Raw genomic sequence first — 19,562 nt, 5'->3', positions numbered from 1 at the left:
CCTTGGCTCCTCAGCTTCGCTCTTCTTTCCTTTCACCTTGTTGATAATCCTTATTATTGCTTCTGGTATGCAGGGGAAATTGCTTTTTTGTTATATACGATGGTTGGAGGTCAACCCAACCCAGTTTTTTTGGTTGGACATAGGAAAACAATATTTATTTTTTTATTCGTCAAGCCTTGCCATCAAGATCCCAAAAATTCTAAGACAGATTTCTGTAGACTGTACAAAGCCCTCTCTCATTATCCACTCTCGCATTGATCCTTCAGATCAAGCGCACTGTCTAGGAAATACTTGAGTGAATTGAATATAAACAAAGATCAAAAGAGTGCTAGCTCCGATATATCATACGCCGTGTACATGCCTCATTACTATCAGAGACTCACATCTAATCTACATCAAAATATAACGCCGATAGAATAGCTGGGAACAACCAAGTCCGTTTCCTCAATCCACATGCAGACATCCTCATCCCAAACGCCAGATCCAAGCAATTCATACATCCAATTCCCTAATAGGGACAATCAAATCAGGCCTCCTTGCCTCAATAGCCAACGTGTTCAAATTCCGCTGTCTAACCTCGCGCAAGTATCTTCGTTGCTCGTGCGGGATGTCTTTGACAGTCTGGGAGTCGTCGAGACCGTAGAACATAGTGTATACACTGAACCCGATGAGTCCGCATACAATGCAGCCGGCGATGATGAGGAAGATGTAGAGTGGATATTTGTCGGGATTGGACATGCTGCTGCGCTTGAGTAGGGCTGTGGCGTCATTCATTGTGGATGGTTGTGTGAGTGTTGACTCTATTGTGCGTGGGATGATAGGCATTGTGTGTTGAAGAGGCTGTAGAAGAAAGGGTCTAGTTAGTTGTGGGACATAGGGAATCATGTGCGGCTGCATAGTCACGTACAACGGCTGTAAGTAGGAATCGATGTCAGATTCTTCCTTGGGGATGCAAAGTCACTCCGAAGTAGCTAATGCGAGGGGATTTGGTTTATAGAGCTGGAAAATAGCAGATACTCTCAGTGCGGGAATTCTGACTATATATATAAGCAGAGCCTGCCACGCTAAAGCCTTTTCTCTATCTTATTGTACAGCCCAGCAATGCTGAAACACGAAGGGAATTGGTCAAAATCAACCATATCCTTGATGTTCCTTCCCAAATAGGCATAGTCCCAGCAGATTCCCAGACCAATGACATCAGGAACCGAGCGGACCAATCAGCGGGATCCAGGGACTGGTGGGTCCACCCGGGTCAACCAATCAAATCTGCTCTACATAGGCTAATTGTTCTAAATATGCATACGGGACACTTTGACCAGAGTGTAAGCTTCTCTCTTCTCACGGACCTTTGGCCCCAATTTAGATCTTATTTGTCGTGGGATATCCACCATTTTATTGGTCCAAGTTGGTTGTGTGTTGTACTTGATTGGCTCGACTTCTGTTCTCTCGGGGCCCGCCTTAGCAATTCGAGCCCCAATTCGATTTGGCACCGCAATGGTAGTTGGTTTCTTACATGTCTCAGTTGACTCCATCGCTTCGGCTGCTAATCTTAGGACTTGTCAACTGCGACTCGGAAGCCCGCCGTTGGCGTGAATACTTTCAGCCCAGCCATGCCCATCTGTGCTTCTGCTACATCTTCAAAGATGGGTCTTTTCAGCCAATTTGATTGGAATTTTGTTCTATCCACTACGACATAAATTGTGTTACACAATATGATCTTTGAAGGAATTCTTGGGTCAATCAGATGGGATTACCATATTGGTAACTCCATGTTGTCTGAGGTCGGATCATATCAGTGTCAATTAGGGTGAAAGAAAAAGCAAGCATTTATCTCAGTCCAATAATAGTTAGGTTTTTTGAAGGGCTGACTAGCCTCTAACTCGTACCTGAAGATCATCCCTGATATCCGGTGTGTGGATATTCAAAAAATATATACTTCAGGGCCTGTTCTGGTAGTTTCTGATTTCTTTCTCCCCACATTTTCTTCTATTTCTCCCATCTTCGAGCAGAACAAAGAAAAGAGACATAAAATGTCAATTGAATCTGTGAAGCTTGAAGCTGATGTACAAAATATCAGAAACCCGAGATTCAACATCGCATTGTCGTAATGGCCGCAAAACCCGACCGTAAGCAGTCCGCTCGGTCAGCAAATCCTCAACTGGACCCGACGCCCGTACCCGAGGACCGGACTACGAATCTTATACCTTTCTCGCCACATTCCACATTCCCCATGCCACATCCAAATGGAGAGAGTATGCGATCCATGCTGGACATGTCGCAACCGCCGCATCCAATGCGACCAGTCCGGAACGCCATGCGCCAAGTGCGAGAAGGCTGGCATGGAATGCTTCGACAAAAGACCTATTAGGTGGGTTAAAGGAGTGGCGATTCGCGGCAAGATGCAAGGCCGTACGCACGAGGGTATATCGAATGGCTCTCCTGTGCACAACTCTAGAATTACCAAGTCCGCACCATCAACACCCAAGAAATCGCATCGCGCGCTGGTCCAAGCTTCTGCTGGCAGTAGATGCTTGCCGGTTACCTTGCAAGACCCGTCCATGTCAAACTTGGATCAAACCTCGAAATATTATATAGACTACTGTAATGTTCGCATGCAAAGCTCTATAATCAGGGAAGACTGACATCGCATTCAGATAATGAACGTATCTGCAAATTGTTCATTGTATACGACAGCGACAGAAATCCATTCCGGAGTTTGATTTCCTTTGGATTGAAAGATCCCGTCCTACAGAAAGGTATCCTTGCTCTGGCGGCACGCCACCGTGCAAATACAGGCCAGTCGTTCCATCAGCTTCAAGCTCCGACATCCGATGGTCTCGTTAATGCCAATCGTGATGCGCTACTTTTCAAGCACCAAGCTATGGAGGCTCTCTCCCGGGTACTTGGCGACGAAACAATAGTGAAAAGTGACACCACCGTTGCTAGCATATTCCTTCTGATTTTCCTGGACCTACTCGAGTTTGGAAGTGATGGTTGGAATTTCCACCTTGAGGGTGCTAAGGGGTTGATTGCATTACACCGGCCGCTGCTGGAGGCACAGGCTGGAGTTAATAATGGACCTGGCCAGACGGTACAGGAGATTTGGGGGTTCATCTCCAATCAGATTCATCTGTGAGTCGAATAAACCCAAGGGGATGGTATAAATTCACGCGAGAGACTGACTGGTTACAAAATAGAATTGAAACGCTGGGAGCAACATTTTTACGACCAAAAGTACTATCAGAATTTATGTTTAACGGCCAGGCATCAACGCAACCCCAAGAAGAAATTGAACAATCTTTCCTTGGATGTCCGGAGTTCCTGTTGTCAGCGATACAATTTCTCTCCAACGAGAGGGACGCCATCGCAGGAAAGCTACCAGACGGTGCTGCTCTCCAAACACATATACAAGATACCACCGCAATGCTGGAACTCATACAAAAGTTTGACTGTTACGCCTGGACTCTGAGTCTCCAACGTTCAAAGCAGCCTTCCACAGACGAAATCAGTAATCTCTGCAAATTATCACAGACATTCAAAACCGGGGCATTGATATATGGGAGACGCGTTCTTGATGCACTCACGGAAACCATCACAGAGCAGGATGATTTGGTCTCCGAGCTGTTGGGTTTGATTGCTAGTTTGAAAGACGATGATGCACTTTTCAAATGTGTTCTGTGGGCTATCTTTGTGGCGGGCTTGGAGTGTCGTTCTCAGGCCCAGAAAGACTTTTTGGTCGAATCTTTGGAGAAGTTCTGGACTGATACGAGCTGTTCGAATGTCATGACTGCAGCAAAGATTCTGAAAGATTACTGGGACCAGGAAGACGGCTTGGAGACTTCGTCGCGGTGGATTTTTGATATTGGCCGCTTAGGTCGTGACTGTCTTCTGATTTAACGTAGTAAGCCTAGAATATAAGCCAAATTTCTTATATGATCTAGCACAAAACCATAATATTGAACTATCATACCAAAAGCGACTTGAATGCCTGGAGCAAATCATCCTTCAGATCCTCCCAGTTCTCCAGTCCAACGCTAACTCTCAGCAACTTGCGGTCAATCTTGGAATCCGACAATGCTCGCCACTCAATCAAAGATTCAACTCCGCCTAGGCTGGTAGCATGCTGGAAGAAGTGAAGCTTGGTTGGCAAAACCTTCGCAAACTGCTCATTGTGCAAGACCATGGAGAAGACAGGTCCAAACCCATTAGGCATTTGCTTCTGCAACCACGGCTCATCCTGCAAACTAGCATGATAAATCCTCTGTACAACAGACTGAACAACCATCTCCTCACTACCCACAGCAGGGGAATCGGCTTGCATAGCACCATGAAGCCAGGAGATCAACCTAGCTGAATTCCGGCTAGCCCGCTGAACCCGCACCTCCAGCGTGCGCAGACTCCGGATCCCGAGCCAGCTCTCCATATTCCCCATCACACTCCCAAGCGCGATTCTATCCTCAAACAACCGCTTCGTCCAATCAGCACGCTTCGTAGCAAGAACACCACAGAGCAAATCGCTATGTCCGCCGAAATACTTTGACCCGGAATGCATGACAATATCCGCGCCCCAGAGGAACGGATCCTGCAGTCCAGGGGGTGCAAATGTACTATCAACAATGAGGAATGCGCCGCGGGAGTGCGCCTTACGTGCGTATTCCTCAATACTGAATGCCGTTCCTAGCGGGTTGATGGGTGTCTCTAGTAAAATGACATCGCCGGGGCCTAGGCTTTCGGCCGGACAGTCGAGATCAAGTTTCTGTAGCCCGGACAGACGCGATATCACTGCGATGACTTCGTGGCTGCCGTGGTATCCCTCGCCAACGGAGATGTGGCGTGGATTGAGCAGGGTGAGAGCAGCGTGTAGGGCAGCTAGGCCTGTGGAGTAGCTCACTGCTTGCCCACCTATGAGTGATGAGAGCACTGCTTCGAAACGGGTTGCGTTTGGTGCGAATTCGCGGGAATAGACATAGTTCTTGCCGTTGAACTCATCCTGATAGGGCCATTAGTTGAGAATATTGTTTGTGTGTTCGCTTGATACGTACTACCGGATCCTCGGATGGGACAAGCTGGTCTGGATCATTGGGGTACCTGAAGATTGTAGATAGATGGATTGGGGGTGCGACGTCAGTCACCAGATTAAGGGCATCGTCTGCATGCAATGCTTTGGTGGAAGGATGGGCGTTATGGAAGGCCATTTTGCTTTGGGAATATTGAAAATTCTCAGAAAGAAAAGAAACTGGAGGGCTTTTATATCTTCAAGGTTGACCTCTTCTATCAACTTGGGATCGAGACCCACTCCCATCAACTTCCTAAAACGGAAGTCAACTGAAGTATAGAAAACCCTACGAAAAAAATCATACAGACATCCGGAATCTGCCAGAGATATGAAATTTTATATTCAATATATGTCGAAAAGTCGTCTGCATATCTCAAGTTTTTTTGCTGTCTTTTTCCTCCGTCGAACTTGGACACTCAGGCCGAGAAAATGTCTGAGGAGATTCAGAGAAATGGTAGTAAAGACCGAGATAGCCATGAGTGTCGTCAAGGTCATACTACAGTTACGATAACATTTCAAGGGTAACTTAGCATGGATGCTATATGTTCTTCCCATTCCTCTATTCCACCTTTCGCTTCCATCTCTGTCCCATCTCCTCATTCACCACATCCCTTGGAACCCCACGCTTCTTCACCATGGAGAAAGACCCTGTCCAGGGTAATCCAACCTTCAAACTTTGAGGACTTATAAACTAATGATATCCAGAGCGCCCCACTGAGAGTGTTAAGACTACCTCGAATGTGTTCAATTTGTTGTTAGACGAGATCACAGCTCGCTGCAACAAACAGACCAAGGAGATCAACAAATGGCTTCAATACACCAAGGACTTCAAAAAGACTATTGCCGACATGCTGCTGCAGGAGAAACTGAAGAAACAACGTGCTGATACCAAAGCTATGAGATGGCCCAGGACCCCTAGGACTCCTAGGACTTTCAGAATTCCCAGGACTCCGAGAACACCCAGAGCATTGAGAACACCGAGAGCATTTCAATTTCCGAATTAATATGCTATGATTCTATTGTCTGAGTTTTGTGGAGTTTCAACTTTCAAATGTGAGAAGACCGAAGGGCCGATAAGCTGAACCCCAACATCTCTCGGCCCCGGCTTTCCCCCCTCACATTCTCTCTTCCAACAACTCACGCCAAAATGCCTCCCTCGGCTCAAACGGTAAGTCATAATCTACTCTTCTGTTTCGCTGATTTTGCATACACCTTTCATGATCCAACCACTTCCCTTAAACATTGCTACCTAGAGCTCCCAAGGCTACCCCGCACTATATAACATCTGCCCTGCAACGCCCATGCGCGTTGACTCGGAAACAAAACTAACACAATGGAATCAAAGACCAGACTAGTCTCAACCCTCCGCCTGCTCATACCCCGTCTTCGCCTCCTACAAAAGAAAGACACAGCCTCCTCAGTCGTCCAACGCCGCGAACTCTCCCAACTCCTCAGCGAAGGCCGCGATGCATCAGCGCGCATCCGAGTCGAAAATGTCATCGCAACAGATATCGCAGTTGAGGTAATGGAGATGGTCGAACTGTACTGTGAGTTGCTGCTGGCGCGCGCAAATGTGTTGGATCAGTTGGCCTTCAGCGACCAGGGTACCCGCGCCAGACTTCGCGCCAAGGAATTGCTCAAGAAGCGCACCCAGGAACAAGCTGGAGCTACCACATCCATTACCGCAGGTGCCAAGGGCGCTGGGGAAAACACTGGTTCGCGATTCGGGTTCTCTTGGCTGGGAGGAGGAGCGCAAAAGAAGGAGGCTGAGCGGGCTGCGCCGATTACAGCTGGTGGTGCGGATGACTCTGGTGATGGACTTGCGGATGAGGATAACCCATACATGGATACTGCGATCGACGAGGCGGCTACTGTTGTGTTCTATGCGTGGCACCGCTTTCCGCACGAGGTGCGCGAATTCACCATGCTTCGCACCATGCTGGGCGAGCGATATGGCAAGGAGTTTATGACCCTGGCGCAAGATAATAAGCTCGATACTGTCAAGGTTCCTGATCGACTTCTCAGAGGCTTGCGTGTGCGCCCGCCAGGACAGGAACTTGTTGACAGTTACCTTCGAGAGATTGCCAAAGCATACGGCGTTGAAGGTTATGAAGCCGAAGAAGAGCTGGGAAGTGCGCCAGAATTTGTGGATGACCTTGGTGATGGTGATGGCGACGCAGAAGAGCCCCAATTACCGCAAACTCCTAGCAAGCAGCAAGGAGACTCAGCGTCGAGGCCGAACCTCTCTGAAGCAAGACGTGCCTCGGAGACTAGTGAATTGACTAAAGCTACGCCTCCACGTGGACTCGCTGCGGGCCGAAGTCCTGTCAGCGTTGCACCGCCAGCTCCTAGAACAGACAATCCTCATCCCAGAGTCAAGCTTCCCGGTGCAGAGGGGAAGTCCGCTGCCATCTCGAAGGAGAATGGCTCTAAGAACAAGAGTAACAACAGTGGGATACCCGAGCTGGATGAACTGACACGGAGATTTGCGGATTTGACAAGGAGACCATGATTGAACAGCTGGATAGATCAACATTGACCAAAATTCGGCCCTCAGCGTTTTGATTTTAGCCATTTTACATGTTGGTTTTCTTTTCAGTGCCTTGGACAGGTCTTCGTTCGAATGTCTTGCTTGACCCTGCAAAAAAGCCTTCTCATTTTAAACGATCCACGTTGCTTGCAGTTGACTGGCTATCTGTGGAATGCCACATTTTAAATTAGGCCAATGGTCCAGTTCCCCAAATATGAGAGGTCACATTCAGTGCGGAGTGTCGCAGTTGGGAGATACGGAGTACTCCGTACGTCCAGCGTGAAAGATAAAGGAATCCGAGATGATGTTGCATTGAAATTAGAACAGTGTTGCTTTCTCGATATATAACCCCCCAAAAATCTATGTCAATGCATTCGGAGATAATGATATTAGAGCACTGAAGAATATTGTAGCCAATCTACGAAGTAGAAAGCTAACTAATAATTTGCCACGTGATAGAAGCAATAGAAGCAAGGCACGCTCCCCCCCCAGAACTGTGGCTTTCTAAGTTGTCTAAAATCTAAAGCAGGCTGATCCAAGCTCAAATATCGAATTTCACCCAATAGTCGACGCATTGAAGCAGTACAAATCGGGAACCTCGTTGGAACTACAATATACGCACGGGACCCGCAAACCCCAATCGTGTCGACACACCTCCCGAAAAAAGGCGAGCCATGACACAGACTTAATATGAACTCCGAACCCCCTGCAAATACGATCCTCCCTAGCTAGCAGTCGCTAGACACTGCGACCAGTCCCCCCTTCGACCGCCGAAATCACCCCCAAAGAAAAAGACCCAAATACCATGCCGGTCTATATGCTCCACGGCTTCCGCTGGCCCCGCGCCGGGTTCACAGGGATCCGCGTGTACATCGTACTCCACAACTTGGAAGAAGCAGCTGCGGAATACATACAGCAACCGTTGACGACAGAGCTCCTCGCAGAATCCTTCCACAAGACACAAGCGGACCTCGTGAATCGTCTGCCGGAGCTGTCGTTTATCGAGCAGTATGACCCCGCCGACGAGAGCAGTGGCACTGTCAGCCAGGACTATGCGTATATTTCAACGCGGGTTCTGGAAATTCCGGAGGATGGGAGTGGTGGTGGAGAGAATCTTGAGAATTGCGTGGAAAAGGGATCCGGGTTGACGGATGACCAGATGGCGGCGCTGGAGCAATTGCGCGACCGTCTAGCGCCTGGCGAGAAGATCGGCTGGTATCTTGTTTATAATGGGGATCCTGAACGGTGGTTTCCTGATTCTGAAGACGAGGATTACGAATCTGAGGAGGATTCTGAGGAGGAAAGCCAGCCTCGGGGAGAGAGTCAGGTCCAAAGCCAGAGGGAGAGCAGGAGTAGTTTCGCACAAACTGCTAGTCCACAGAGCTATACGGTATGTTCTCACTTCGCTTTCGTTTACTATTTTCCATTTTCCTGGGGAGGCGTTCTTGCACAATTTCCCTTGGTCTTACTGCTAGATGGTTGCTAATGGAATATTCCTAGACTCGTCTGACGAGATTTTGGAATCGGATGAGCTCGGGGTGAGAGCTGTGGCTTGGTGCTATGGAACATGGCAAATCAGATCGATTCATTCCGTTACTACTCAGTGTCGGATTGCCTCGTTACATCTTCATACACTGGGCTGTGACGGGAGTTTTTAACGAATTCTACGCTTTATGTCTGTTGATACTCTATGGGTTGCAAATATTGTTATAATAGTTCATTTTATGTATCGAATGTATTGGATTTCTTATGGAAATTGAATTGCTTGCGGATCATTAGTAGAATAAGTGACTATAATCCAATAGTCGCTGCTATTTCACCATCTCTATAGAGCCTGACTACAGAGCGGTGAGTCGAAGCAATATGGGAGGGGAGCTTCGATAACGGGAACAGCGGAGAACACCCAAAGCTTGTCGCAACACTCCCCCCGAGTGGTTTCATAAATGCTGTCCAGGTAACATCCTGGCTTTTGATTGCAATGGTTCTCTCATTTATTCTGGTTCAGAATCGCCAGTGAGTGGCTGTCCGCCTCGGTCATTCTCGATTTCCACACTAATGACGGTATAGGGGGAAAACGCGCCTGGCGAAATGGTATTCACCATACAGTGTGAGTGTTGCAAGAACCCCATCAGTGAATATAGAACTGGGGATAAGAGCTGACACCGGCTTACAGGATGAAGAGAAAGTCAAATTGAAAGGCGAGGTTTGTTCATGCAATACCACCCGCACCTGCACTTGCTCCGAGCTTCCCATCTGACTAACCACCTACGACCGTCTTAGGTCCATCGCCTCGTCGCTCCCCGAGATCAGAAATACCAGTCCAATTTTGTTGAGTTCCGCCGGAGTACGAAGGTCATCTACCGAAGATATGCCGGCTTGTTCTTTTGCGTCTGCGTCGATGCGAACGACAACGAGTTAGCCTATCTCGAGGCTATCCATTTCTTTGTTGAAGTGCTGGACCAATTCTTTGGCAATGTGTGCGAGTTGGATTTAGTCTTCAATTTCTACAAGGTGTGTGCAAGTCGCTGGGAACGCACTGCTCGGTGTGAACCGGGGCTGACGTGGGATCGGAATTACATGAGTCGTGATACTGACCACATGTGCCTGGATTATAGGTCTATGCCATCCTGGACGAAGTCTTTCTCGCAGGCGAGATTCAAGAGACAAGCAAGCAGGTTGTTCTCACGCGATTGGAACACCTGGATAAGTTGGAGTAGATGTGAACTGTGATACTCGGATTCGGGAGCGATATGATATCCTTATCGATCACGGAGCCGACTGCATTGGACAAATCAAACCAAAACAGTCATTTGCATGGAGTTTCAGGTGTATCGGGTTTTTTTCCACACAATATTAGTGTTGTTCATGTTCATATTTGGGATTATTCTGGAGATATCAAAGCATCGGTACAGCTCATGCCATCACTTTGGGGTCAGAATCGAGATCATAGATCGTGCGAGTATGCTGCCATGCATGTCTCCCTCTAGTCTACCTGCTTATTGTGGATGAATAGGCTTTTCGGAGAAGCGTCCTTGCTTTCAAGGATTACATGGCAAACGGAATAGTATGCGGGCAGGATATCGATTGTTTTCGACTCAGCTCACATAAACCCTTCTGGGTTCTGGTGACCGTCTCCAGGGCTGGGTGTATCTTCCAAGTTTCGTATTCGTACTGATAATCTCAGCCTATACGCAAATCCTATTTCTTATGGTTTTGCTCGATATCTGATTCGACTCTGTCCCAGGTCACGCATGGAAAGGTCGTGTTCACAAATCATGTTTCTAGTAAAGACTCTGAAAGAAAAACAGGAAAAAAGAAAAGCATCTGAACAAGATATCTGGAAAGACCACTTCGGAGACATCACAAGGCCACATCAGCGGTCAACATTTTTTTATTTCCTTCAATGGTCAGGACTCAGGATCGCTTCCTGCTCCTTGGGTATGCTGTGATTGCCAGGCTTAAGACAAAGAAGCTGATATACTGAATTGAACAAATCTGCCCATGTGGTGCCAGTGCCAAGCCTTTCGTATTCTCTTTCCGCCCAAGGGTTCAGGGTATAGCTGTGTTGTCACTGCCGAAAAACACTGCCGTCGGTGGATGCCAGGCGGAGACAAAATGTGCAAACCTGGCTGGACCCAAGAGCTTTAAGCTCAGATTAGATCGCAGCGTTGAGCTTTGTTTCCAGTTTGTGGAGGAACTTCCCAATCGGTCATGGCTTGGTGAGGTGATCGTAGCCATCGATGGCGAGCGTTAGTCCAAGGGCCTTGGCACAGCACATTTAAAGGAGCTCTGTCGCTGTTAACCCTTGAAAAGGGTTTTGCTCTGCTAATACATTCTTCGCTCTTACCCTTTCACTACATTTGACAGGCCACAAAGAGTCTATCCTACAACATATTCTGACTTCCGCATGCACGTTCCAGGCGAAATATCGTGATATTACTCAGCCGAACAACATCACCCGTCATAGAGTGACTATGACATCGCACTAGCTGCTTATATTGTACACAGCCTCACACATCTGCTCAGTCTTTTTGGACACGTGATAGAGCCCAGGTTGTCTGACTCCGGGCCTACGAAGATAGTTTCCCCAAATGGAAAAAATCTCATCAACACGGGACGATCAGTTCAACTCTGACAATACTGATGCGTGACAACACTACGGAAATCCTCAACAATACACACCGGACTTATACCCCTGGCGATGAAAATCATGTGAAATTTTGTTTCTAACATGCCCAATTTCAACTCCCCCTGATCAGTACTTGGGTGACAACGGCTTTGTGTCCGCGACACATTGAGCGGATGGTCTTCCCTGTGATAGGCAGTGTGACCAGACGATCCAGGAGAAGGGCCCCATCATGACAGGCTGAAACTTTTAGACACTTTCCGCGGCGTTGAAGGTAAATTGGGCCGGGCTTGGCATGTGGGACTCGCAACTGCAGTCTCGAACGAGACAAATGCAATCAATCTGACAGAGCGGGGGCGTCGGATTCTTGTACCCGGAGCATGTCCTTTTGGGCAAGACAGCTGCGAGATTGATCTGCGTGGAGCATTGTGGGCCAATCTTGACAGATGCAATTTTCAGTCTCACTGTTGCTGGATATGAGATGGCATGCAAGACAGCATTGCAGGCTCATATATGCAAAGGAATAGATGAGTCTGCGACAATCTATGAGCTTCCTAGGTTTCTCAAACCAGACAATCGAAAATATACCTCCACAAGCTGAAGGTGTACGCGTTTCCATCTCAAGCTCCACCAATGACCGACACTGCATGGATCGCCAAAATCATATGGATTGTTCGAATTTCCGAGCGTACGTGGATCGGAGTTCTTGGCAGGGCCGATGGAACAATTCGGTAATTTGGATACCGAAATACCCGGCATATGCAATACAATACAATACCATACCATACACTCCCCCAAAACGACCCCTGACAATCTCCATGTGCGTCAGCCTGTGACGTCGTGCCTCTATACATCTGTATACGCAACGACTTTGCAAGACATTGCTTTGAGCTATACGGAGAACGGAATACATCTTGGAATACGCTCACGGGCCTCAGTTTGAGAACTAAAATAGGGCATTGGAATGAAGGAATTGCCAGTGTTGCCACTCGCGGGGATAATACTTCGGGAAAAGTGGTTCGAGGCTCGTCATTGGCACACTATGAATGCCCACTCTACTTCACTTCTATCTCCCTTGGAGATCAGTTCTGGATTATTTTTTTTAGCTGGTTCTGTTATTTATATATTTTATGTATTTATTCCTTTCCTCTTCCCCTTATCCCCATATCAGCCTCTTAAAAGCCCCCCTTCCTTCTAGACTTTTTCTAGTCTTATCCTTTCTTTATCCAGCTCTACTTTCTTTCATTCATACCTACAATTCCTCACTCTTCATAGAAGCCCCCAACTATATTGAATTACAATTGAGCTTATAAACACCATGTCTCTCATGCTCTCTGATAATCTGGCTCCCCAGCCCATGACCGACGTCTTCACCAATGATACAAACATTGACCGCCGAAAGTGCCACCGCACAGTGCCTATGAAGGTCCTTGCGCTGGGTGTCGGTCGTACCGGAACTGCCTGTAAGTATGATATGCTGTGTTGCGTTTGACTTGGTGTATTGTATACACCGGGTTTGATGGGAACGAGAAACACAAACTAACCATTATCTGACAGCTCTCCGCAAGGCCTTTGAGCGTCTGGGTTATGGCAAGTGTTACCACATGATGTGCGCAAGTGTTGAGAATCCGCCGGATTGTCTCATGTGGCACGATGCCCTGAACGCAAAGTACAACGGAATCGGCGAGTTCGGCCGCAAGGAATGGGACCAGCTTCTGGGTGACTGCCAGGCCGTCTGTGACTGGCCTGCCTGTGCATTTGCAAAGGAGCTTATCGAAGCCTACCCCAATGCGAAGGTCATTCTGACCACCCGTGACGTCGACCCGTGGCACGCGTAAGTCACACTTACACGTTATACATCTATATCTCTGGTCCAAGACACTAACAAACAAACAGCTCCGTCATGAAGACCGTCTTCTGGCGTGTCTCAGACCCAGAGCACAAGTTCGTGTCGAACTTCAGCTGGGCTGCCGGCATGTACTACCCTATGCTGAACAAGTTCTTCGAGACATTCTTCCGTGGTGACTTCCCCGGAAAGGGCAAGCAAGTCTACGAGGATCACGTCGCCCAGGTCCGTAGCTTGGTCCCCCCGAGCGTCTGCTCGAATATAACATCAATGATGGCTGGGCCCCGCTTTGCGAGTTCCTCGAGGAGGAGGTCCCTGACACCCCCTTCCCCCGTGGCAACGACATGGCCGACTTCTACAAGCGCTGCAGCACTCGCAACCGTCACCAGATGATGAACGCTGCCCTCCAAGCCGTTACTATTGGTGGTTCGTTGCTTGCCGCAGGCTTTGCTGCTACTTTGGCTTTCAAGCGTTTCTCCCCTCGCTAAAACACCCGTCCGTTTATCTTGTGCATTTCTTGTTTCCTTTTGTCATATTCCCTACATCTCACATTTTTGCTGGCTGCTAGCGTGCGCAGGCGCCTCTAGCATGTTGCCATACTCCGTGGTCGCTCTTGTCATTTTTTGCCTGCTGTCCTTGTTGGAACAGACCTCTGCATCTATCATGTTGGCTTCTAATCTCCCTTATTTTGGCATCTTCTTTCTGTCATAATTGGTTCAACGAGGGACCTATCGAAGAATGATTCGGTAATAGAACACTATATATTATTTTGTCTTTCATTTCTACCATCTTTTCTTATGCATACTCTGTACCAATGTGGGACGGGCACATCGAGTAATATTGAGCTTCTAAATCGAGGGATAAACCACAAGGGAGCCGCTTCCTCAATGCTCATCATCATGCATTGCCTAAAGGCAAGGGGCGCTTAAATCATGGCCAAGAAAAGCCTTACCGCCGACTTCTCCAATCGATCGGGGCCAATGCAAGGCGCACATGGCGAACGATTTATGAAAAACAACCGCACAGACCGATTGGTCGCTTGTACATGGACCTGTATGAATCGGTTTAACAAGTAAAAATAAACAGTTACTCCTAAATCTTGCCGCCTACTCCGTACATCCGGTCCGAAAACTTCCCAGCTCTCCACTATCGTACTCGTAAAAAATACGAAACCAAGAGAAAACGTATCAGCCACAATATATTGAAGAAGCACCGTGGAGAATTATTGATTGGGGGCTTGGCATTCTGGGAAAGTGATCCACATTAGTTAAGTGGGCCAGACGACATGTATGCGCATACAACATGCATAAAATACATACAGCATTGAAAGTTATGTGTATTGTTATCTATTGTTATCTCCTTGTAATGCCTAGAGAAGTAAATGATACTACTGCTCTTCTTTGTTCCAATATACGAAAATAAGCGGAGGTCGGAACTTTCTTATTTCGTCTTAGACTCGGGGGTGGATCCTTTCAAATGCTTGAAGGCTTTGACGAAATACGTAATAAAGATGAGGTTGGGGTGGTATGTGTGGACTGATGACACGCTAAGTGATCGGTTCATTGTTCATGGATTATTTTTCTGGAAATTGTATTGTGTTGGGTAAGAGGTATCTTCTGAAGTTATGAATATCTGATAGCTTCTCGTTATATCTAGTGGGTGGGCCGAGAGGAGTATCAGAGTCTGTATCATGGATATAATCTACTATCCATGTTGTAGGTATTCGTGTGGCGCCGAGTGTTGAATGGTCTATTCCGTGGAGTGTATGATCCCACTCGGAAAACCTCCTATACGAGTCTTATTCTTTCAATGCATAATAGGCCATCAAGTGGTGTCCGCAGTACGACAGTATCTATATAGTCTGGAACTTAACTCTAAATTATGGATACAAAATTCCATGCTACAGACGTGGTAGGTTCAGATCTAATACAAATGTACTAGGATAGAGGTTAGAACAAAGATAGCCTGCGTATGCTCTGACGACGCATTATGCGGGAAAGCTATATGCGAACCAATCCTCCACGTTCCATTCACCGGCGTGCGTACGCAACCAGTGATGATTCTCAGCCACATGCAAGTGGCTTTTGACGTGTAGCCTTTAACCTTTAGCTTTTGGCTTTATCGGAGTGCCTGGACCTCGGGAACCTTGGAAGTTGGATCCATTGGTTCTACCTCCCGAATAGGATAAGTCACCTGCGTAGGTTGGGGTTTCAGCTGTTGATCTGAGTTTTGCTTACGGGTAACTGGGTGTTCGTCCTTGGTCCCGTTCCCGAGCCACGTTACATGGTTGACGTCTTCCCGAGGCTTTGATAGATCGAGGCCATTGAACGTACAGAACAGGCAAGATCTCGGAATTATGATACTCGGGTCTTGCTAGCGGCAGCTATTTTGCATTAGTCTTGCGGCCATGACGTGGCCCATCAGAAATACTCGTACCACCGCACTATCTGGGACACGTATTGAGAGTAAAAAGAAATCAACGATCAAGGCCTTCCGAGGGGGTTCGTGATTGTTTAACTCTTGAGTTTTCTTGTATAGTATCAAAAACACGGCCCCTACAACTTCGAGCAACTGGGAAATTTTTACATAGAAGGACTAGAGATCTTGGCATTGGACGGGTGTTGGTTAAATCTCCATTGACTAAGCACTTTGTCGAGCTTTAAACGGTTCATAACCAATGAGAATAGACGATCAACAGTTTGTGACCCACTATATCTATGCAAAAAGCAGGCATTGATAGGTGGAGGGGATTCGTACACACCGTTTGCTTACCTTGAGCCTCTTTGGCCTTTCTGCTCTTGGTTGAGTGTTGACCTTGGCCTGTATATTTCCAAAGGTTTCCTACATGATTTGCATTCAATGCAACATCACTTGCGTACATTCTCTTGGGTGATCTTTTCGTGTGGCTCAAAAAGTGTTTCTTTATATCTTGCATCGGAAAGTGATGCAAAGGATCGATGAAGGCCTCCATTTTGACCTCTTTAAGGTCTGCACCGTCGCTCTTGATTCTTGGTATCGTCTGGCTATGCGTTATCGACGCTGCGCTCGGAGAAGAAACCTCTTTTTATAAATCGGTACCGAGAATTGGCCTAATAACCCCAAGTGTACTTTCTGACTGAGGTTTTATCGGTGTAACAGAGACCCGATTTATACCCACCTGTCTTCAACGTCGAAAAATCCGATCCAGGCAAGCTCAGCCCGGGCTACATTTTCATCACACCTTACGAACTTCAGAATCCCGGCCCATACATCTACGATAATACAGGGGTAGGCCTTTATTTTGCTGAATGATATTCATCGATTATATGGAAACTGATGGTGCGCACCATTGATAGGAGTTAATATGGAGTGGCTGGGGCGTCTCGGGGCCGGGCAACGCCCATGGCCTCCACGTGTGTAAATACAACGGTTCCGATCACCTATGTTTCTTCCAGGGCAGCCAGCAAAAAGGGTACTGCCGTGGACATGGTATCATCATGGATAAAAACTACCGAGTTGTGCGGTCAGTCCAGCCGGGTGGAGGAATGGCATCGAGCGACATGCACGAATTCCGTCCCATCAATGATGGCAAAACCGCTCTCATGACAATCTACCAACAACGGCAATTTGACATGACACCGTGGAACGTCAAAACTGGCCTAGGGTGGCTCATGGAGAGTGTCTTTCAGGAAGTCGATGTGGAAACGAACAAGGTCCTGTTTGAATGGCGATCTCTCGATCATGTTGATCCGTCATCGAGTTATACATGGCCATCTCATACGGATACTTCTGGAACAGGATTGAATGTACATGAGCCTTGGGATTACTTCCATATCAACTCCGTTGACAAAAATGACGTTGGTGATTATCTGATATCTTCGCGGCATACTTCTGCCATCTACAAGATTTCCGGTAAAGACGGCTCGGTGATATGGAGGCTTCATGGCGCGCAGCCCTCTTTCCAGAATATCAATTTTAACTTTTCGCAACAGCATGATGCCCGGTGGCTACATGAAAACACTACCCATACAATTCTGTCACTTTACAACAATGGGTACAACGGCTTCAACAAAACACATACCTATTCAGCGGGCATGATCATCATGATTGACCACGTGGAAAAAACGGCCATCCAGATTCGAGATTATACACCAATTCAAAATGACCTAGTAAGCTCTAGCCAGGGCAACCTACAGGTGCTTCCCAACCAGAATGCCTTCATCGGATGGGGAAATAACCCGTTCGTATCCGAGCACGACGCGGTGGGCAATTTACTGTTTTGGGGATCTTTCGCCAAAGACACCGTGATGAACTACCGCGCAATGAAGTTTGAATGGGACGGTGTACCAACAGACTCGCCAGCCCTATGGACATACTCCCGAACTGCGGAACCATTTTCTTCTATGAGCTTCTATGTCAGCTGGAATGGCGCAACCCGCGTTCATACATGGCGATTTTGGGGAGCGATGAACGTGACTGGACCTTGGATCTTGTTGAATGAGGTTCCTAAGACTGGATTTGAAACCGAATACACCCACGGTAGATTCTTCCTCTGGTCTAAGGCCGAAGCAGTGGATCGCGAGGGCATCGTGCTGGGAAAGTCTGCGACTAAGTATACTTTCGTGCCTTCGTCTGAGCTGCGCGAATTCTGTGCTACCTCTACCTGCTCGGATGCACAGGGATATGGGTTTTCCGACGAAGAGGCAGCCCGTCCTTTCATTCCGCCAGTAGGTGTCAACACTGTGCCGTGGATTGACCCCAACAATCCAGGTTCCAATATTTGGACAAATCCCTCGGGTTATCCACACCCTTCCGCTACTCCAAAGCATTCTACTGAGGGGAACATTGGCCGTGAGTCTATCTCGAAAGCATTCTTTTTATCGAGCCAAAGAAGCAAAGCTGACAATTCCACAGACATTCTCGCTTGGGGTACCTTTATCCTCGTGGTGATCCCCATATTCGCCGGAATCTTCCTTGCACATCGACATTATAGCAAGCATTCGATCCACCAACTGCAGGACCAGGAGTCATATGGACCTATGAATTGCCCGGCTGAGCGGAAACACCCTCCCATACAGGCCACTGATCTGCCGTGGTGGAATTGGCGCAGGTGGATCAGACAGGAAGAAGTACCCTCCTACTTCCTACTAGGTGAGCGAAGCCCATACAGTCACAGGCGTGAACGAGAACGGAACGAATAGTCAAGCACTCGTTCGCTTTGCTTTGTATACATATCACGATCAAATAAGATAAACCATATATGCAATCGCTATATACAAAAACTCTTGCACTTACTGCCCAAATCGGCAAGATTGTTTTGTTGAAATTTATGCTATAGACCTTAGAATAGGATCAATAGTCCACAATAGGCAAGACCAGAATAGGCAAAACCGCGCGAGGAAGAACTCTGCGTGAACGTTTCCACTGTATATAATACAATACACATACCCGAATAATACATAAAGCCGACACCCGCGCCCACACACTGGGTGTACGTACCTCCGGAGCGAGCGGATCTGTTCGATCCCTTAACGCTGGGCATTCAGCCTGCGTATTGACTGCTTTGTACGTCGAACATGAATTATAGGACGATAGATTCTTCATTGTTTTGTTGGTATAGATGTGACATGGTACAACGCGCATATATACAGTGGCGTTTCATGAGTATTTGCACCCCAGTACTACCAAAATTCTCAGGCCACCTTCCTTTCTGCTTGTTAATACTTTATTGAACGCGTTAAGTAATAAGTTCTAAGTAGAAGGCTTACATACACGCTTATATATATGTATGGTAGGAGCTCCAGTACGCAGACTACAATAGAAGAGAGCACATGAAAAGCATTAGGAAGTACTGGGGTGCAAATACTCATGAAATATGACTGTAGACGGATCACTCCGTCTATGGCTACATAATCTGTAAATTATGAATACATATTTATTACCATGTCGATCAAAATATGCAAATGAAAGGCTACGATGTGCTGTGCCAGGACTCAGAGTGGCTCTTGTCGGCCTACGTGGAATG

At 47.4% G+C, this 19,562-nt stretch overlaps 8 protein-coding genes across 8 annotated transcripts; 6 read left to right on the top strand and 2 right to left on the bottom strand.

Moving 5' to 3' along the window:
• Positions 1 to 492: 492 nt before the first annotated feature.
• N7500_004544 (uncharacterized protein) lies at positions 493 to 825 on the bottom strand (the record flags this gene model as incomplete). The annotated part of the gene is made up of 1 exon (XM_056675689.1): positions 493 to 825. The coding sequence occupies one exon, from the start codon at positions 823 to 825 to the stop codon at positions 493 to 495; it is 333 nt and encodes a 110-aa protein (XP_056530689.1).
• A 1,418-nt stretch (positions 826 to 2,243) lies between these two features.
• Positions 2,244 to 3,897, top strand: N7500_004543 (Zn(II)2Cys6 transcription factor; the record flags this gene model as incomplete). Its single annotated transcript, XM_056675688.1, has 3 exons — positions 2,244 to 2,523; positions 2,655 to 3,132; positions 3,198 to 3,897. 3 exons carry the CDS (start codon positions 2,244 to 2,246, stop codon positions 3,895 to 3,897), a joined length of 1,458 nt encoding a protein of 485 aa, XP_056530688.1.
• Positions 3,898 to 3,964: 67 nt separating this feature from the next.
• N7500_004542 (putative transsulfuration enzyme family protein) lies at positions 3,965 to 5,195 on the bottom strand (the record flags this gene model as incomplete). Its single annotated transcript, XM_056675687.1, has 2 exons — positions 3,965 to 4,990; positions 5,043 to 5,195. The coding sequence occupies 2 exons, from the start codon at positions 5,193 to 5,195 to the stop codon at positions 3,965 to 3,967; spliced, it is 1,179 nt and encodes a 392-aa protein (XP_056530687.1).
• A 496-nt stretch (positions 5,196 to 5,691) lies between these two features.
• On the top strand, positions 5,692 to 6,060 carry N7500_004541 (uncharacterized protein; the record flags this gene model as incomplete). Its single annotated transcript, XM_056675686.1, has 2 exons — positions 5,692 to 5,713; positions 5,762 to 6,060. 2 exons carry the CDS (start codon positions 5,692 to 5,694, stop codon positions 6,058 to 6,060), a joined length of 321 nt encoding a protein of 106 aa, XP_056530686.1.
• A 329-nt stretch (positions 6,061 to 6,389) lies between these two features.
• Positions 6,390 to 7,568, top strand: N7500_004540 (IST1 family protein; the record flags this gene model as incomplete). The annotated part of the gene is made up of 1 exon (XM_056675685.1): positions 6,390 to 7,568. The coding sequence occupies one exon, from the start codon at positions 6,390 to 6,392 to the stop codon at positions 7,566 to 7,568; it is 1,179 nt and encodes a 392-aa protein (XP_056530685.1).
• Positions 7,569 to 8,391: 823 nt separating this feature from the next.
• On the top strand, positions 8,392 to 10,303 carry N7500_004539 (AP-2 complex subunit sigma; the record flags this gene model as incomplete). The annotated part of the gene is made up of 8 exons (XM_056675684.1): positions 8,392 to 8,976; positions 9,062 to 9,124; positions 9,418 to 9,434; positions 9,480 to 9,599; positions 9,654 to 9,693; positions 9,760 to 9,789; positions 9,867 to 10,097; positions 10,202 to 10,303. The coding sequence occupies 8 exons, from the start codon at positions 8,392 to 8,394 to the stop codon at positions 10,301 to 10,303; spliced, it is 1,188 nt and encodes a 395-aa protein (XP_056530684.1).
• Positions 10,304 to 13,030: 2,727 nt separating this feature from the next.
• N7500_004538 (sulfotransferase family protein) lies at positions 13,031 to 14,046 on the top strand (the record flags this gene model as incomplete). Its single annotated transcript, XM_056675683.1, has 4 exons — positions 13,031 to 13,175; positions 13,270 to 13,546; positions 13,609 to 13,783; positions 13,855 to 14,046. 4 exons carry the CDS (start codon positions 13,031 to 13,033, stop codon positions 14,044 to 14,046), a joined length of 789 nt encoding a protein of 262 aa, XP_056530683.1.
• A 2,469-nt stretch (positions 14,047 to 16,515) lies between these two features.
• On the top strand, positions 16,516 to 18,738 carry N7500_004537 (arylsulfotransferase family protein; the record flags this gene model as incomplete). The annotated part of the gene is made up of 4 exons (XM_056675682.1): positions 16,516 to 16,632; positions 16,697 to 16,825; positions 16,894 to 18,388; positions 18,452 to 18,738. 4 exons carry the CDS (start codon positions 16,516 to 16,518, stop codon positions 18,736 to 18,738), a joined length of 2,028 nt encoding a protein of 675 aa, XP_056530682.1.
• Positions 18,739 to 19,562: the final 824 nt, after the last annotated feature.

The sequence above is a fragment of the Penicillium coprophilum genome (genome assembly GCF_028826855.1).
Source record: "Penicillium coprophilum strain IBT 35676 chromosome Unknown utg000004l_segment0_segment0, whole genome shotgun sequence".
In the NCBI taxonomy this organism is placed as follows: domain Eukaryota; kingdom Fungi; phylum Ascomycota; class Eurotiomycetes; order Eurotiales; family Aspergillaceae; genus Penicillium; species Penicillium coprophilum.
The sequence above is the reverse complement of the archived record's forward strand: the minus strand, read 5'-3'. Positions and strand labels throughout refer to the sequence as shown.